Source organism: Chenopodium quinoa, unplaced genomic scaffold (assembly GCF_001683475.1).
Source record: "Chenopodium quinoa cultivar QQ74 unplaced genomic scaffold, ASM168347v1, whole genome shotgun sequence".
NCBI classification, from domain to species: Eukaryota; Viridiplantae; Streptophyta; class Magnoliopsida; order Caryophyllales; family Amaranthaceae; genus Chenopodium; species Chenopodium quinoa.
In genome coordinates, this window is record NW_018742577.1 from 3284601 (window position 1) to 3303923 (window position 19323).

At 38.3% G+C, this 19323-nt stretch overlaps 2 protein-coding genes across 7 annotated transcripts; one reads left to right on the forward strand and one right to left on the reverse strand.

Annotated features, from left to right (window-relative positions):
* Positions 1-1663: 1663 nt before the first annotated feature.
* On the forward strand, positions 1664-11584 carry LOC110721000. 6 transcript variants are annotated; one of them, XR_002511381.1, is made up of 13 exons: positions 1664-2046; positions 6447-7069; positions 7155-7388; positions 7493-7741; positions 7822-8172; positions 8275-8544; positions 8980-9278; positions 9371-9571; positions 9697-9807; positions 9905-9974; positions 10070-10168; positions 10257-10404; positions 11205-11584. XR_002511381.1 is itself a non-coding variant. In XM_021900125.1 (13 exons), the coding sequence occupies exons 2-12, from the start codon at positions 6449-6451 to the stop codon at positions 10347-10349; spliced, it is 2598 nt and encodes an 865-aa protein (XP_021755817.1). In that variant the 5' UTR covers positions 1664-2046; positions 6447-6448; the 3' UTR covers positions 10350-10384; positions 11205-11584. The 6 variants fall into 6 exon arrangements, 4 of the variants coding, with proteins under 4 accessions (XP_021755817.1, XP_021755818.1, XP_021755816.1 ...); XR_002511382.1 differs by lacking the exon at positions 11205-11584 and adding an exon at positions 10638-11118; XM_021900125.1 differs by having other exon boundaries at positions 10257-10384.
* Positions 11585-16348: 4764 nt separating this feature from the next.
* LOC110720784 lies at positions 16349-17967 on the reverse strand. Its single transcript, XM_021899821.1, has 2 exons — positions 17384-17967; positions 16349-17204 (listed from the first exon to the last, which is right to left on the reverse strand). The coding sequence occupies exons 1-2, from the start codon at positions 17965-17967 to the stop codon at positions 16349-16351; spliced, it is 1440 nt and encodes a 479-aa protein (XP_021755513.1).
* Positions 17968-19323: the final 1356 nt, after the last annotated feature.

Here is a 19323-nt window from a genome sequence, read left to right on the forward strand (position 1 = left end):
TTAGGCTATTATTATTATTATTAAATAAACTAATATAAGAAAATATATACATAGTAAACGTATCAATCATATCGTTTATTAATTATCACAAAGTAAAATAAAATTGAATAAATTTGCATAATACATTGTGTGATTTGTGTCGAACAAAGTATATTAACAAATTAGGGACGAAGGACATATCCATGTATGTGCGTCGTATGGGTGGTAATCTAAAATTTTCATTTTTTATAAGGGTTAATATAAAACCTCATAGTCCATAAATTTCTTTCATTTTATTTTATTTATTAAGTCTTTTGCATCAATAATATTGACCTCTTTGGCATGGGTATAAATTAAAATTCTAGATATTTTGTTTCTTTTAAAAAATATACTTCGTAATATTTTTTTTGGTACATAATTGTTGCAATGTAATTCATTAATTATAAAATTTAGTAAAAGCGTGCATGACACGAGATATGTTGTTTATTATTATAATACTACCTTATATACGTAGTATATGTTGTTTAATATGCATGAAGATTTGAAAAATAAAAAAAAAGGAAAGTGAAAGTGGCGGGAATTTTTTTAATCAGAACATGACAAGTGTCATGTCAGATTCACTTTTAGTATTATGTTATTGATACTTCATTCGTCCTTTAAATATTGTCTCATTTTTATAGTTCATTTGTGAAAGATGGATCAATATTATCTTTTGTTTATCTAGGGTTTTTTTTTTTTTTTTTTTAAACCATCATCCTTCTCTAGGGTTATACAGAGTATTTACCCTTGTACAACATATATATTGTCTATTTTAGAAGTAGAGGCATGATGGATCGCTACCAAGTGTGGATCATACCAACTATCAAGGGGCGAAAACAGTATAAAATCGAAAATAACAATATAATAAAAATACGCTCTTTCTTTTTTCTCTATTTCTCCATCAAAATTCTCGCTGGAATAATAACAGTATAAAATAAAAAATAACGATATAAAATCAACGATAACAGTATATTTATCAATGATAACAGTAAAAACAAAAACAAAAAAGGAATTTGTATGGACTATACCAGGTATGGGCCTATACTTACGATAAGAAGCTCACTTACCTTTCTCCTCTTTCTTCCTTCCTCTCCCCTAAACCCTAGCCTCCAATGTTGATTTCGAAGGGGCTTTCATCGATTTTAATCGGTGGATTGCCCCAATCCTTGTTTAAGTTTTTTCTAGGTTTAAAATAATGCTTCCTCCTTTTGTGAGGAACTTTTCTCCCTCGAATTTCCGATCTCTTTCGAAAGACCAGTGTTTTTCGACTTCCTTCGAAAGGCAAGGTTTATATCCTCTTTTTGGAGGAGAATATTCTTAGGATTAAATCCATGATAATAGATTTTGTTGGTGGGAAATTATGCGAGATCGCAAAAGTTATCAATTTTTCGAATACAATCAGATGAATCAGAAGGAAAACACCATCACAGCTACAATGGATCGTTAGATTGTCTCTCCAACAAGACTGTATTTTCCAATGATATAAGCGGGAGATGTTCCACAATAAAAGATTTACTCGACAATCGTAGATCTCCTTTATACATCCGCTCAATAGTACATCAAGACTTGACTAGTTGACTCACTTGGTAAGAAATTTACATACAACATACCGAGTACTATCTTAAGTCTTACAGATCTGAAAAAAAAAAACCGGTAAGAGTTGAAGTGTAGTTAAGGTCGAGCGACTCGAGCCTAATGTACACAATACACAAGATCGAATAGCCCAAAGTTTAGGGCGGGAGACTTCACTCTTTCTCTCTCCTCAGTTTCTTCAATTACATGTCAATTACAATCAACAAATCCAAGAGCTTCAGATCAAACTCTGATCCATTTTTTGTCAGTTGAATTCGTTGATTAATTTTCTGGGCAAATCCAATAACCCAAGTGAGCCCAACTTTAAACTCAATTAGCACCGCCGAGGTGGGACCCATTATTGGTGTTGGGGCTCAGGTTTAATGCTCTCAAAGTACTGCAATTTATGGCGCCAAATCTTCTCGTGATTTTTTGGTAGCTGACTATTTTTTCTGGGTAATTGCTTCCTATTTTTATTTTCTTGCTAATTTTATGATTTGTTAATTGATATTAATTGTGAAATTTGGGTTTGAATTTCTTATTTTTTTGATTTTATATGCTTAATTTGATACTGAAAGATTTAGATTCCCTACTACTTTGATGACCTAGGGTCCTATTAAATTGAAATTCTTAATGAATTGTTTGTTGTTGGGTTGTTGCTTTTCTATGAGTAATGTATTGGGGACATTTTGCAATTATGTCCATTTCTAGGGATTGTAGTAGTAATTGAAACTTAAAAGGGTATAAGTTGGTGATTTTTCGAGCATACTATGAACTCGGACTTGAGAAATCATTTTCAATGGGTATGTGTCCCAGTGTTAGTCTCGGCTATTTTGTGGAAAAATGTCAATGCTTTTAATCAAAATTGAGATGTTGAAGGTGTCCATACCCATGTCTAAGTGTCAGGGTTCGACATGGGTACTTTTAACTAAAAATCGCTTTGTGTAATGTTTTGCTATGTATTGATATGTGTGTTAATGGCTGTGGTGAAATACTGAATTAGGGTTTGAAGAGGATTTCAATTAGTGGTGCTTTTGATCAAATTTACTTCCTTCGTTTCGTTTTAGATACATCATTTTTAAAAACATGGACGTCTAGGTAGTTTTGGAAGATGAGATAAATAGAAAGAGAAAAAAGAGGACCCATGTGATATGAGAGAGATAGGGAGAATTTATCAACTAAAAGGAAAATTATGCATCTAATTTGAAACTTGAAACTTCCTTATTTAGGAACTGATGCATAAAACGAAATGGAGGAAGTATAATATACAACAACAAAGCTTTAGTCACAAAACGATTTGGGGTCGGCTAACATGAATTGCCATAAGGAACCGTCCGACAACAAAAAAAGGACATAAAGGTAATATAGGTAGAAGAAAATACATTACATTTTCCATGCACTAGTTGTTTTTGTGATAGATGAACAAACGATAGACTGCTTAGTCTTGATGGCCTTTGATTCTTCCAAGTTCATGAATTATTTTCATAGCTTCATGTAGTAGAAATTCATGGACTGTCCATCAGTGATCAGTCAGTCCACAGGTTTTTATAGTTAAATCCAACAGCGGAGTTTAACCTTTTGCTATTCGAAGCATCAACCATTAAACACATGTTTGATAAGAACTTGTTACCTCCTCCTTGTTTCTTCTTCTTTTGAGAATTAAACCACTAATTTGGAGTAGCAATCGATCACTTTCAATGCTGCAGCTTACTTGATGTGATTGACAGTAGTATTTATCTGCTGCATTGTGAGGGAACCAACAGTTCCTTTGGTGCTGATTTCAACAGGAACTTCTGTGGCCATTTCTGTTGTATATTTAGTGTTTGTGATGATATTTATGAACCAAACGCCCCCGTAGTCTTAACCTGATGTAATTTGCATTGGCTGATAGGCTCCCCGCAGCAAGAAATTCTGGTGCTTTGAAAAAAACCCTCTACTTGGCAGGCTAGATCAATGGAAAAATTTCGCAATAAGTTCCCTCAATCCCAAAACCTAAAAGTCTTCACCTCCAGGCTCCTGTGATTGCACTGAAATTGCCAGATACTTGCGACTGGAAACTAGATTTTAATGGCGCTTCCTATCACCACCGTTCTCTCCTCTTTATTTTGCTTCTATTCCAGCTATGTGTTCCACCTAAAACCACCATACTGCACTACTACCCACCACTTCCCACAACCTTTTTGATCCTGCAAATTACACCCTATTTTGTGGGTAGGTTTTGTTTTTCTTCTTCTAAATTTCATTCTTTAGAGCATTAATTAGTAAGTTAGATTTTGAATAAATTTTTTGTGTGGACATTTTGGGCTGTATATTGTTTTAGTCCTAGCAGATATTGTTATTGAAATTTTGTATAATAACTACTATAACTTTGTAACCTTTGAAATAATTAGAGTATATTTTTAATGGTGCACACAAAGTGTATTGACATTCTCAGTTCAGTGTTTGTTTGTTTGTGGTATTTAGGAATAATTAATGGTTAGCTTTTGTCATATGATTTCAATCAATGTTACTCAGACTCTTCATTTCACCTCACGTACTCGTGTTGACACTCGGACATGGGTATGACACTTGGACACTTCACTTTCGGTTCAAAATCATGGATTTTTTTGCACAAAATAGCCGAGTCGTATGCTTGGACACGTACTTGTTTCAGATATGGGTACTCGAGTTCAAGTAGCATAGATTCAATCATGTTTAATATCATCTCAATGTATGTGTTTAATCATGCGATTTTTATGTTTTATTTAATTACATGACTTATGTGCTTGCTATAAAGATGTTTGATTTCTTAATCTCTAATTTGATGTTTTGAATGCAATTATAATATGTACTCCATAATTTAGTACCCTCTAATATGTAATATCGCATTAGAAGTATAATGCCAATGTGGCAAACTTTATCTATTTACTTACGTTATGGCATTATACTATAAGTTAATTTATTGTAGTTTCATGGGAATCTTATATTACACCGATATCACTTTGGAGAGCATTGGTTTTTAGGTTTTTGTGTTTTTGACATTGAGATTTTCTCTCTTACCATTCTTTCTTCCTCCATATCCCTTTTTAATTAGTTCCTAACTTCCTTTAGTGTATTAATGCATTTGCAAATTTTTTTTTTAACCTTTGCAATTAACAATTCTTTGTATGCAATGTCCTTATGATTATTGAATGACAAATATGACTAGTGAAGAGTTAAAAACATGAATATATAGCTGGTTGATGATTGGGATATTGGTACATGTTTTGAAGTACATAACCTTTATCAAATGCATCATCATCATAACCTAAAGTACCTTTTTAAGACTTAATAGATTCTGTTTTGGTATCATTATTGAACTTATTCCTTCTAGGATGTGAATGTATGCCAAGGAATATCACATGCTGTTAATTCTATTTGTAAACAAGCAATTACCTATATCTTATTCTTAGAAATCAAGCAATCGATCAAAGCCTTAATCCCATAAGTGGGGTCGACTACATGAACCGAAAGTGATTATTCCGTCTAGTCATCCACAATAATCTTCCTCCTCCATTCCTTGCGATCAAATACCTCATTTTCATGCAAAACCAAATGCTTCATATCTTCCTAACTCCTTCCAGCCAAGTCATTTTCGGTCTCCCTCTCCCTCGTTTAATCTCTCCATGGTCCCACTCTTCTACTCTTCGTACCGGTGCACCCTTGGTTCTTCGTCTTACATGCCCGAACCAACATTGATGATTTTCCCTTAGTTTGTCTGCAATGCCTGCGACACCCACTTTCATGCAAATAACCTCATTTCTGATTCTATTTCTTAGAGTGTTCCCGTACATCTATCTTAACATGCGCATTTCCGTAACTTCCCTCCTTTTAATGTGCTATTTCTTAGAAGCCCAACATTCTGTACATAGAGCAACACTGGTCTTATGCTAGTCCTATAGAATTTCCCCTTGAACTGTAAAGGAATGCTTCGATCACATAACATTATCGTGGTCGCTCTCCATTTAAGCCACCCACACTTAATCTTGTGGGACACGTCTTGATCAATGTCATCATTTTTGTGGATGATCGACCCAAGATATTTAAAATATTCACTTATGGTCAAATCCTTTCCGTTTAAGCTCACTACATCATCAATTGCCCCCCTCCGTGTACCAAAGCGGCATACCTAATATTCAGTCTTACTCCGACTAAGCTTAAACCCTCTAGATTTTAATCTTTGCCTCCATTGCTCCAATTTGGTATTAACCTCATCTTTAGTTTCATCCACCAAAACGATATCATCCGCAAACTATATACACCATGGAACCTAATCTTGAATTGGTTGATTACTTCATCTAGAACCGTTGCAAAGAGAAAAGGGCTTAATGCAGACCCTTGATGCAATTCAACTATAATAGGAAAATCTTTTGTCAACCCTCCACACGCCTTGACATTTGTTGACACATCCCAACACATATATTTATACATGTCCACGTACCTTCGTGGAATACCCTTCTTCAACATTGCCCACTAAAGAACCTCTCTTGGCACCTTGTCATATGCCTTTTCTAAATCAATAAAAACCATATGGAGATCCTTTTTCTTTACCCTATAAAACTCCATCATTTGTCTTATCAAATGAATTGCTTTCATAGTAGATCTCCCGGGCCATAGTAGATCTTATTCTGAGAGAGTTATGGGGAAATGATGACGAAAAGTATGGATACAATTACTAGTGCAGTTAGATGTACAAAGATGGTTTAGGTCAGAGAAATAAAAAGCTTTTGGAAGCTTGCATTCCAGAATTGAAATTTGTAGATTTGGTAAAACAAGTCACCTGGCTCCACATATGCCTGAATGCTGAACTTATTTGTGTGTCTCTATTTTGCTCTCAGAAATGGATCGTTCTTGGATGTATGGTAAACGCAACACACGTGAATTCTTGGACGGGGTTAAGGAGTTCTGTAGATGTGCTAAAGAGCACCAAAAGAGTAGTGGAGATGATGAAATTTACTGCCCTTGTCGTGACTGCTTCACTGTAAAGAAATTTAGTGATATTAAAATCATAGAAGAACATTTGATTCGTCGTGGGTTTAGGCAAGCGTACCATGTGTGGCTTTGGCATGGTGAAAGACTAGCTTCTAGGGAAACTTCTAGTGTACATGATATTCAGCTGGAGGAGAGTGATGAATCTGATGAGAGTGAACGTGAGAGCTGTGAGAGTGATGTAGGGGATGAAGACAATGATGACGAGGAAGATCACATGGATGAGATGATGGATGGGGTAGGGGATCATTTAAATGAACGAGACAACAAACGAAGTAGGGGTCCATCGAAAGAGGTTCAAGTCAAAGAGCCTATGTTTCTTGAGTATGATGATCTTGGTCAGCCAACAGGTGATTGGGAGCACGTGTATGGGAGACATCTTGGCTGCTGTGCTAAAAAAATTAACATTAATGTCAAGCGGTATCGATTAGTACCTGAAGCCGACAAGCAAAAATTTTGGGATAAGACAAAGGTGAGAATGGGATATAACCTAGTTTATGTAATGTAGTCGACATTAATGTCGGTTATTAACATCGGTTAGTTTTCTGATTATACAGGCTTTGTTCCACATTGAAGATGGTCCGAAAAAGGAAAAGGAAAAGTTGTTTCATTCTGGAGTGGCCAACCGATTCAGAGGTTTTAAGGCAAAGTTAGTGAGTCGTTGGATCACTAAGACAAGGAAGCCTCCGGAAAAGAGTGCACACTTAATGCCCTGGGAAATTTACAAGGGATTCATCACGAAAGCGGACTGGAAAAAATTTGAAGGAGATCGTACCACTGATGAGGCAAAGGTTATTGTAATATCAAGGGATTTAATAAAGAAGATGTTACTTAATATTGACATACTATATGTAATCAAAATATGAATAATGCTTATTTATTTCTAATCTAATAGGCTATTAGTGACAAGGCAAGGAAGAACGCAATACAGAACAAGTACTATCATCACTTAGGGTCAAAGAGTTACAAGAGGAGCAAAGCACAGTGGATCAAGGACGGAAGGTACCCTACTGACACCGATGGAGCACCATCTTGTAGAATAGCTAAGCGAGGCTTGGAATGGATTTTGGCAAGACAAGTGCCTGGTGAAGGAGGAACTTGGGTTATCACAAACGATGAAACACGGAAAGTTGCCAAAAAATATGTAGGTATTGTTGAATGAGAAATTTGTTGCTGTAAATTGACAATATCTTATGTATATTAATGTGTCCTAATTGCCAATAGGAGGATTATACGCAAAAGCAGGCCCAAGGGACTTTTATTCCACAGAGGAATGTGGATGCCCTGTGCATGGCTCTTGGGAAAAAAGATCATTCTGGCCGTGTCTATGGAGTAGGGGGACTTAATGTTGGCTATTGCAAGGCCTTTGGCAAGCCAGATCAAAAGGTCTCTGAATTGAACCAAAGTCAGCAATCATTGGAGGAAATGAAGGAGGCAATCAAAGCTACCTTGGTAGAGGAATTTGAACAGAAGCTGAAAGATCAAGTCGAAATGCAGGTCAAGCAGGCACTGGCCTCCATGAGGCCGCAATTGCCCCAAGTCACCAGTTCCAATCTACCACCACCTATGTTGAAGGTACATACTTAGCCGGACGACAATAGAAAAAAAAAATTCCATTTATACTCAAATAGCTCAATATAGTATCTTGCATTAAGCTATTGAACTCTTGATGTATAGGCTTTGAAAACATGTCGTCTTGCTGTGTGGGATGCCTACTCTGGGAACAAAGTTGTTGTAGCAGGTGGTACGGCATATCCCTATGGTGATGGGCCAATGTACAATCAATCGATCAAGCCTGGCCACATGAAGGTATGTATCAATGATCCTTACAGTGATTTTGTCGATGTTGACCTCCCGGTACCTACGGAAGAAGGTGTCACTAAGATTGGTGAAGCTCGAGACAATTTCGTGCAATGGCCCGCAGCCTTGGTGTTGTTTGAAGACGAGGTGAGAACTGATATAAGTGATATTGGACTCAAACTTATTCTAAGTTATCCTACTTAGCTTAGTTTGAGGTCTTTTGGTATTATTCTCCAAAACAGGTCCCACTTCTTATAAATAGATGTACATTGACTCAGATTGGACAACTTGATCCTAATTGACCCAATATAGATCAAACCAAAGAGTGCATAATTTTGCTTAAATTTCACCTAAAGTTGTCCTAATTTGTTCTAAGCAGGCTATAGGCCTTGACTCATTCAAAATGAAACTAGAACCTAATTATCCCAAAATATAACCCATTTTTTAGTTAGGGTTTTGTGACCTAATATTACCTAAATTGGCAACGTTCGTTGTTTTAACCTATTTCGTCCAAATTGCACCTATATGGGCCCTACTTGAATTTTTAATATGACTCTATTGACGATTGAAAAATGATGTTAGGAGGCCACACCAGAAAAAAGGTGTGAAGGAAGCAGCAATGAAAAACTTGATAGCAGCGATCTTCAATTGCAACAAGTTGGGGAAGACATGGTTGCTTCCATTGGTGAGAAAAGTAAGCTGTTGCATTTGCAACTTGTCATGGCAAGTCAACCTGAGCGGTATGATGTCACAACGGTTCCGTTGGATGCAAAAGTGTTCCACTTAGAAAAGGACACTGAAACTTTTATCACAGTGGAGGACATCACTCTGTTACTCAGAGGGGCAAGGCTGAGCATTTCCATTGTTCAGGTCTTCATGATGTAAGATTAATTACCCTCTTAATCCTTTAAATCTGAATGATTTAATGAAAGCTGTGCTTCTATCATACATTTGACACAATTTTGATACACAGGTTTCTAATTGACAAATACATCTCTTCTTTTGATTTGTCACATATTGGGTTTCTTTGTCCCCAAACAATTGCTGCATCTAATGTCCGTCACCAGAATCACCAACATCAGGTCACTGTAGACTACATAAGGGACGTTTTCTTATCCAGTAGGGATAGAGGTGATGCTGGATACCAACTCATATTGGCTCCATATTATGAAGAGTATGTATAAACTCCAAACTTATGACCTATAAAGGCTATAATTATGTTTGGGTATTTGTAGTAGAGTATGAATTTTTCATTTATTATTGTAACTTTACAGTCAACATGTCTTGGAATTCATGCAGGGAGCACTGGATGCTCATTGTGATCAACCTTACATGTGGCAAAGTCTTCAAGTTCAATTCCTCCAAGGCTAAAAAGGGGAGATCTTTGGCCATAAAAGGCTGTTTAGATATGTAAGAAGAAAATTTGTGATAAATTTTGACTTAGAAAGTTTTTTGTGTGATGTAAAATGCATAAATAATCTTCCCTTTTTTGTGTATGCATGTGCAGGGCTTACAAAGTCTACAAGGGTCAGGGTAGAAAGGGGCGCAAACCTAAGCTGAAATGGTCTTCTATTAAGGTATATGATGTTAGTTAATATGCCATTATTAATCCCTAATAACTAGATGTATCATGTGTGTATCTTGACAATTTCTGAATATGTTTCTAATATAGTGTGCTCAACAAACTGGTGATACTGAGAGTGGCTGTTATGTCATGAAATTTATGCATGAGATAGTCACATTATACGGTGATTGTCAAAATATGGATAAGGTATGGTTTATTTAAGAATTATTTGCCTTTAAGTTGCGTTAAATTAAGCTTTATTCTAACTTATGTGGTCTAATTCATGGAATCAAAGGAGTATCAGAGACGAGATGAGCCCTACACTGATGAGGAAATCAATGAGGTTCGAGAGCAATGGGCGATCTTTTTTGGAGACAAGTATTTGTGAAAAACCTACATAGTTGGCATCCTTGACGACTTTTTGTAAATATCTTAATCTCAAGGTTATATGCATTAATTAACTTCATATGAATGCTCTACTGTGTTATTATAAATTGTAATACTATATATACTGTGTATATGTGATGTTGGTGATGGTTTGTGTGGCATATGGGATGATATTGTGTTAATTTGGTGTTGGTAGTATTATTAAAATAGGTCGTGGTGGAGTTTATTTCTTGTGATGACAGGTTTTTACAGATTTTTCATTTTTGGTGGATCAAATTTGTGATGACAGGTTTTGCTGAATTTCCCCCTTAAATGTAGAGTTAATGGTGGTGCTAGGAGACTTTTGGGGTTATGATGGTTTTTCAGGGAGGCAGTTCCCGCCTTCCCGGCGGTTGAGGAAGAGGGTGGTCTTGGTGGAGCTGTGTCATTTTTAAAAAATATAATCAGCTAGGATTGATTTTCTGTAGCATAACCCTATGGCCTGCGCCAAGTAAGCTCATCAACTAGCAAAAACCAGACCTTTTGCTATAGAATTTAGGCATTACATTCTCTTAGGCCAAAAGATCATGGACTTGTTGCTGCCACTTGTGTACAGCTGGCCGAGCCTGCAGTTTTCAAATTAATGCTAGGTGCAATTGATGTTATTTCTACTGGTGGTACACTGTACACGGCTACCTCTGACCTCAATCGTGCTATGCTGTAGTTTTAGAGAAACAATACTCATATTATCATATGTATGGAATTATGGGTATTTAAAACATATTTTATCAGCAATTTGTTTAGTTCTATACTTCTATCTTATGTTTTGCTTTGTACGATCATATTTAAGTTGCTGGCTTCGATCTCTTTGGCGCAGGCTGGAGTACAATGTAATATGCTTCATCTTGTTAAACCAGCTATCAAGGTGCAACGGACTGCGACCTTGAGTGGGAAATTCAGATAAGAAAATAGAGAGAAGATAGGAAGAAGACACTTGATTGATATAGCCAAAGGGCTTTCAAGGTTACAAACTAGGCTAACTAATGGCTTTAGGCCATCACTCTCCAACTAAGCTATTACAACTTTCTGAATGAATGTTTCTCTCTTTACTTCTTGCTATTTAACTTGCTACAATACTACACATGTGACTAAGCCTTAATTGCTAACACTAACTACTTTTGTCTTCATCCATAAGCTGCCAAAATAGAGCCAGTGCCAGGCAAAAGTGCCCTGCTGCTTTAGTGTCGTTGCTAGCTACTACTGTTGTGGTTTGTTGTTGTTTCCCCTCTGCTGCTGTCCCCTCCTGCAGTAGGTGTACACAATGGGAGGCCTAGGTTGGTTCATTACACAAGGCTTCAAATATCTCAAGTAAGAGCTGTTAAATATGCAGAAATGCCCACAACTGCATATGCACATTTTTCGCACTATAATTTGTTGGTTCTTGGGTACTTTTATTATATCAGTTGATATGTTTTTGTTTTGGAAACTTTGTTGCATAGAACAAATTCATTGTTATGTTGAAGCTACAACATCAATGAAGGTATGCGGTATGCTATCCTTTAGTGTATGGTAGGTCTGTGGGGCTTAATCAGGAGGGTGGGATACATGGTTATTGTTTGTAATTTATTAGAAAGCGTTACACGATTACAGTTAAATACAGACCCTTTGCAGAGATTCCCTATAGAGTCCACACCAATGAAGCTTGTAACTACATGCCTTAGATGTTGAAGGCAAATAGGAGAGTGAGAGTAAACGGTTTTTGTTTGACTTGATGCTAAGACATATGATTAACAGGAATTTTACTATTTGACTAATTATCAGTGCTTCTGAGTGAAACGGGACTAGGTCATGTGTGGTGATAAGAGAGCAATGATTTCTCATGAGACTTGATATAGGAACTAGAAGACTTCTAAATGAGTCATTTGTCATTACAAATGTATGTGCTTCCTTTCCAAGCTGCCTTCATGCCATTGAAAATTCCGATCTCAAACCCATTTGTAACTACACATAATTCTCTTTCCCTTTTTTTTTTTTTTTTTTTTTTATAAAGAAACTTTCTTTGTGGATATGTAGTTCAAGATGATAGGAGTGTTTGGGTGAAAATTAGTGTTGGGTAAGGATTTTATACCCCAGTCAGAGTATTGAACGTCTGATAACGGCTGGGTTTGTTTAGATTGGTGATTGTAGTGAGCCTTTGGTTATGTACATAAGAATGATTATATTTTAGTTTAAAGTCGTATTCTGTGCATGTGGTTGCAGTAGGGATTATTTAGAAGCAACAGGATACTGAAACTATTAAGGAATATAGTATTATGAGATTAGTGAAATACATGGAAAGTCTGGGATTAAGTCCTGATATATGCACGTTCACTACCTGTATTGAATTTCTTAGAATGACTGAGAAAAATGATGAGGTGCTTAGAATTCTTACAAGAATGGATGATGTGGCACGTGGAGCTGCCATTGTTACTTGTATGGCTGTCATTGTTCTATGCATTGCTGGAAAAGTGGATGTTTTGAAACTGTTTCTAAAGATGAAAGACAGCTTTCACAAACCTGAGTAACTTATGACTATGATACTCTATTAGAGAAACTCAGCTGCTGTGAAGACATGGATTATTTGATACTGTAAAGGAATGTTGCAGTTGAATGAAAATTAATGGCTAAGCTGCTGACACTGGTTGTTACCTTCACCATTCTAATGAATTGAAGCCGTTGATCAATTAGATGTAGTGATGGGAAGAAGGGATCTTGCCAGATATCCGTTCATTCAACTGATTGGCACCCTTGAGGAAATAGGTTGGAGGTAGCAGAAGTTTTTTTGGAAAGAATAATAGGGGATGAAGATTATAGCTGTCAAAACAACTGCGTTGTTTATAGTATTCTGATTATTGATCTAACCAATATTGTGATCCGAAATTCCAGATACTGTTTGACAGGATGTTTATAGAAGTCCAATGAGTCCTGAAATCATTGGTCGTACCGCTGGTTTGGACTGTTTTCAGGAACTAAAGTTGCAGGACCTTATGATCACAGGCTTTGGAGATCTGGGAAAATCCGAAATGCGCTCACTCTTAGGTGAGCTGCAAAGAAGAGTTTCCCTTGATTTCATGACTTGTATAGTTGTATTCCTGCAAATGTTTCTATCAATCATCCTAGTATTCCGTGATTTCTATTTCACTAATTCACAGTCTCAATATAATCGCTTGATTCGCTTCTCGCAGATTTTCTCTCCTCGTGCAATACCTTGTTTGTGATTTCTTTATTGTTCACATTGATTTATCACTGAGGTGCTTTGTTTGCTTTACATGCACTTCAATTTCCATAGCCATGGTGGTATCAAAGCTCTGATTATACTTTAATGAATTAAATAATTTTCTAGTGGTGTATAGAAGTTGATTGGTAATATTTTGACCATGCACCGTATTTTTAAAATGGCTAATTGAATCTTGATTCCAAAATGAATAGTAGTAAAGTATGGTCACCTTAATTATGTGTTGTTCACCAAATGAGCTTACAAAGTGGGCTATTAATGCGTTTAATTGTTTTTTTTTTATTTTGAAGGGTAGCGATGCTTTTATTTTAATTAAAGGAGGTATAACTCTGTCAAAGTTGTGAGACTTTGGGGGAACGAGCCCAATCGTACAAGTTCCGAACAGTTCTCGGTGTCCCACCTAGCTACTAGGTGAGCAACCGTAGTACAAGAACGCTTCACATGTTTAAAACTACAAGCATCAAATAGCAAGCTACCTATTCTAATATCATTAAAAACAAGAAATATGGGAGCCAACCCTTGCGTATCCATTTGCACAGCTTGGATCACATTCAACGAGTCACTCTTAACCACCACATTCCTATAACTAAGTCGCCAAGCCACCTGTAGCCATAGCTTCAGCAATCTCAGGAGATGTATAGGGAGTTCTCTTCACTGCAGCAGCTACAACACACCCATTTGCGTTACGAAGTACAACCCCTGGTCCACACTTCGAACCTGCCTTCACATGTGCATCACTGTTTATTTTTATAACACCCATAGCAGGCCTAGACCAGCTAGTAGCAGCCCCTGGGATTGCACGTACAATAGCCTGCACCAACACCTTTGCAGCATATTGATTGTAATCCTCAACTAGCCTCAAAAAACCCGCAGCAAGAGAGACACCATCAGGCCCATTCTGGAACACTATCAGGTTTTTACCCCTCTACGCAGCCCACATTAGACAGCCATTGAGCAAGCCACCTCCGCATTTACTTTCCTACATAGCCACCTCCATAAATCAGCAAAGCTTGAGCGAGGAAGCATTAGTTAAATGTTCAAGAAATTCGCTATGCCTCCAAATTTCAGCAGCTACAACATAATCAATCTAAGCATGAGTTATTGATTCGGTCTCCCCACATATCGGGCATGTAGCATCAGGGACGTTGCATCAATCTCTCTTTGATTGCCATATTTCCTTTAACAGCACTCCACAAAAACAACTTCAATTTTGGTGGACCTCTAGCCCTCCAAACAAACCTCCAGACCTCATCCTCCTCGGCTCTGTCACCACCCTCGCTTGCTCCCAATTTTGCTAACCAATAACCTGATTTTACTGAATAGAGACCATTTTTTGCCAAGTACTAGAATTGTTTATCAGCATCCGGAGAGTTAGACAGTGGAATTGCCAGAATAATGTCACGAATTTCAGGCTGGAAAAACTCCTCCACCTTAGTCACATTCCTCTCTTTTCTGTCCTCAGTCAACAGTTCACCAACTTTCATATTTTCATCAGCCATCAGGGGACGAGAAGGGGTAATAACCATGCCATCTTTGAACAACCATCCATCAGACCATACGGCTATACCCACGCCATTGCCTACCCTCCAAGCTAAACCATCTCTAAGCAAGGATTTCGCTCCCCATATACTCCTCCATGAAAAGCTCGGGTCATACCCTCTATTAGCTTTCAACACATCAGAATTTTTAAAATACCTTGCTTTAAGAACACGATGGATCAATGAGCTCGTATTTGTGTGCAAACGCCAACATTGCTTGGCCAAAAGAGCTTGATTGAAGCATTTGAGATCCCTAAACCCCATTCCACCCTTAGCCTTAGGAAGACACAATTTATCCCAACTTTGCCATTGCATCTTCTTTGCATTCTCCCTCGAACCCCACCAAAACCGATTAAGAAGAATATGAATTCCATCAATGAGCCCCTCCGGAATTTTGAAAATACTCATCATATATGTCGGAATTGCCTGTGCCACAACTTTAATAAGTACTTCCTTACCCGGTTTTGACATCAATCTCTCCTTCCACCCGTTCACCTTCTTCCATATCTTTTCCTTAAGGCACGCAAAAAACAGATTTTTTTTTAATTTACTAATAATTGTCGGAAGGCCTAAGTATTTCTCATGTCTATCTACCTCCCTAACACCAAGAGTGTCAATAATTTCTTGCTGTCTAGCACTCGAAACACACTTACTAAGACGACTTCTGTCTTACTCAAATTCACTTTCTGACCAGATGCTCGTTCATATTTACTGATTATATCAGCTATTTTCGAACACTCCCGCAGAGTAGCCTTAGCAAAAAGAATACTGTCATCAGCAAAAAATAGGTGGGATACTCTTGGCGCCCCAACACAGACCCGCGCCCCACTAATCTTCTTCTCAAGGGCTGCTTTAGATAAAAGAGCAGAGAAAGCATCAGCACACAACAAAAATAAGTACTGGGATATCGGGTCACCTTGTCGAAGCCCCCTAGTTGAAGTTATAGAGCCCGAAATTTCACCATTCACCTTAAAAGAGAATGACACACTCCGAATATAATTCATAACTCTGCTAATCCACACATCACAGAAATCCAATTTTTCCATCACCTTCTCCAAAAAACACCACTCAACTTTATCATACGCCTTACTCATGTCCAACTTTAGTGCCACCGACCCAACCCTTCCTTCCTCCTTTCTTTTCATAGAATGCAAAATTTCGAACGCAAAGAGCATTATCAGTTATCAATCGACCCGGCACAAAAGCACTCTAATTAACAAAGATAATATCGTCTAGAAATGGCTTTATCTTATTGGCCAAGACCTTAGATATTGTTTTATAAACCACATTACAACAACTAATCGGCCTAAACTTCGTCATATCTTTTGGGTCATTACATTTCGGAATCAAGACAATGCACGTTCTATTTATTTCATCTATATTAACATTCCCATTCCACCAATTTTTCACAAGAGTAATAATATCGGGACCAACGATATGCCAAAATTTCTGAAAACATAAAGCATGCATACCGTCAACATCGGGCGCCTTATTGGGGTGCATTTGAAACAAAGTGTCTTTAATTTCCACATCACTCGACTCCGCATTCATCACATTATTCATACTTCCAGTCACACGCTGCTCCAAGCCATCTAGAGCCACCTCCATCTCAACCGGGCTACTCGTAGAAAACAGGTTCGCAAAATATTCTCCCACCATTGCTCTAATTTCCTGTTCATCCGTACACCAATTGCCGCTACTATCAAGTAAACCATGAATTGTGCTTTTCTTTTTTCTCGCACTCGCCTTACAGTGAAAATATGCCGTATTTTCATCTCCGTCCCTCATCTCATTTGCTCGGGACCTCACATACCAATACAACTCTTCCATTCGACGCATCTCTCCCAGCTCACTCGATAATTCATTACACTTGCTTAGCATTGCGGCATCCACCGGAGCACATTGCGCACTCTGAAGTGCATCCTCCAACTTCTTGATTTTCTTTCGAATATCCCTAAACGTCTTGGCTGCCCATTTCTTTAAACCAGCGGCATAACCAGCAATACGAGTATGAGCCTCCGCCCCGCAGCCATACTCCATGCCTTTGCAACTATCGCAGCACACTCTTCATTCGACAACCACCATGATTCAAATCGAAATAGTTTTCCTTTCCTTCCCCTCTCATAATAATTTATTGTATCAAGCATTATTAGGGCATGGTCCGATTCTTCTCTATGGAGATGTCTTACACCAAATTTCGGGAACATAGTGCACCATTCATTATCAGCAAGAAAGCGGTCTAACCTCTCCCTCACCGTGGTTTCCGGCGTTCGATCCCTTTGCCAAGTGAATTTATTGCCTTTGAACCCCAAGTCATGCAGTCCACACTCATCAATCACATCTCGGAAAGCATCCATCACACTCTCCCTTCTTACCACTCCTCCCTCCTTTTCCTCAATGCTCATAATCTCATTAAAATCCCTAAACATGATACACGGTATAGAACACGAATTTTTGAGAGTTCGCATCATGTCCCATGTTTTATGTTTATTCTCCGCCTCCGACCACCCATATACACCAATAGCTCTCCAACACGCCATCCCTGCCTCATTTAAGATGTCAGCCGCATAATAGTGTTTCGAGAAAGAAACAGTAGACACATCCACCTCTCTCCACCAAAACCCCATTCCACTTGATCGACCATCACTACTTAAGCATACATCATGTTCGAACCCACATCTTCTTTTAATTCTCTCCAACACTGTAGCATCGAGCATTGTTTTCGTTAAAAACACCACCTTTGGCCTTTCTCTCCAGCATAAATTCCGGAGAGCACGCTCAGCCCGAGGGTTGCCAAGACCTTGGGCATTCCAGCTTAATATTTTCATTTCTGTTCAAGGGTTTGGTCGCCACCAAAACCCTCTACTCGATTTTGACTATCTCCAGTAAGTAACAAAGCATCAACTCTCCTTTTCTTCTCACCATTTCCTACGTCCAGCACCTCATCATAATTTCCCATATCCGAAGTGTTACCTCTTTTTCGCCCCTTATTCCCTTTGTCATCACCAACCCACCCTTTCATACTAGACAAAACCTCACTGTCATCACATATTCGATCTTGTCTTTTCCATAACCTACGTCCCTTATCCCTTTTCTTTTTGCACCCTCACCATTAGTAACCCCCACTGACTCACTATATTCCACCCTCGCTGCCAGTATATCCCCTTTAATTCTCACACTACATTCCCCACTACCCATACCCTGTACTATAATATTTTCCACTATAGGCTTCACCAGATCCCCCTTAGCTCCAACAACACACGCACCCCCCTTATCCACTTCCCACCCACCACCTGAACTTCCCTTCAACCCTTCACCAATGTTCATCTCCACCGCTCCCATGTCATCATTTGTCACGTCCACCTTCTCACCCGAGCCAATTTCCTGTATTCTAAGTACTTGCTTTTTGTTAGAGGGATCAGTCTCAAGCATCAATTTTGCCACACGCTCCTTTGGGTGTGTCTCATTGGACATCGGCGAAGAAAATTGGAGCTTCCTGGCTGCTCCAATCGGACCAAGTCTGATAGGTGCTTGCTTAACATTAGTACTCCCCTGCCCCCCTTTCAGAGCACACAATTTATCACTCCAAACCTCTCCCTCTCCCTTTGAGCATAAGGTTTTTGAATATTTTTCATTGGGGAGGCACGCAGCCACGCACTATAGTGGTAAACCACTATATCATTAGTCACTTCAGAAGCTTCTTTTGCCATAAACTCTTTGTCAGTATGGTCGAGCTTACCGCAAAAGAAGCAAAAACCAGCCAATCTCTCGTATATAATGTCCACCCACTTCATTCTCGACTTCGAATTTCCATCAGCAAGGAAAATTCCACGCCTCAGTTGTTTTTGGATGTCAATAGCAACCTTAATACACTTGAATTCACTCCAGCCCAATGGGTCGGATTCATCCATCTCAATGAAACCCCCCATAGCCTCCCCAGTCTCATACATCACCGAAGGATTTCTTTTATTAAAGGGAACATCATATAGTCTAATCCACATTGGCGACTTTGTGAATACAATATCCGATGGCGACTTCAATAACAGCAATTTGCCATCGAAGAACCAAGGGCATCCCCCCAAGATGCGTTCTTTATTAGCCTCCGAGAAAAACTGGAACACAAACAGGTTCGTGTCAATAGTGCGAATTGCAATATTATCCTCCAATCTCCACACATTAGATGG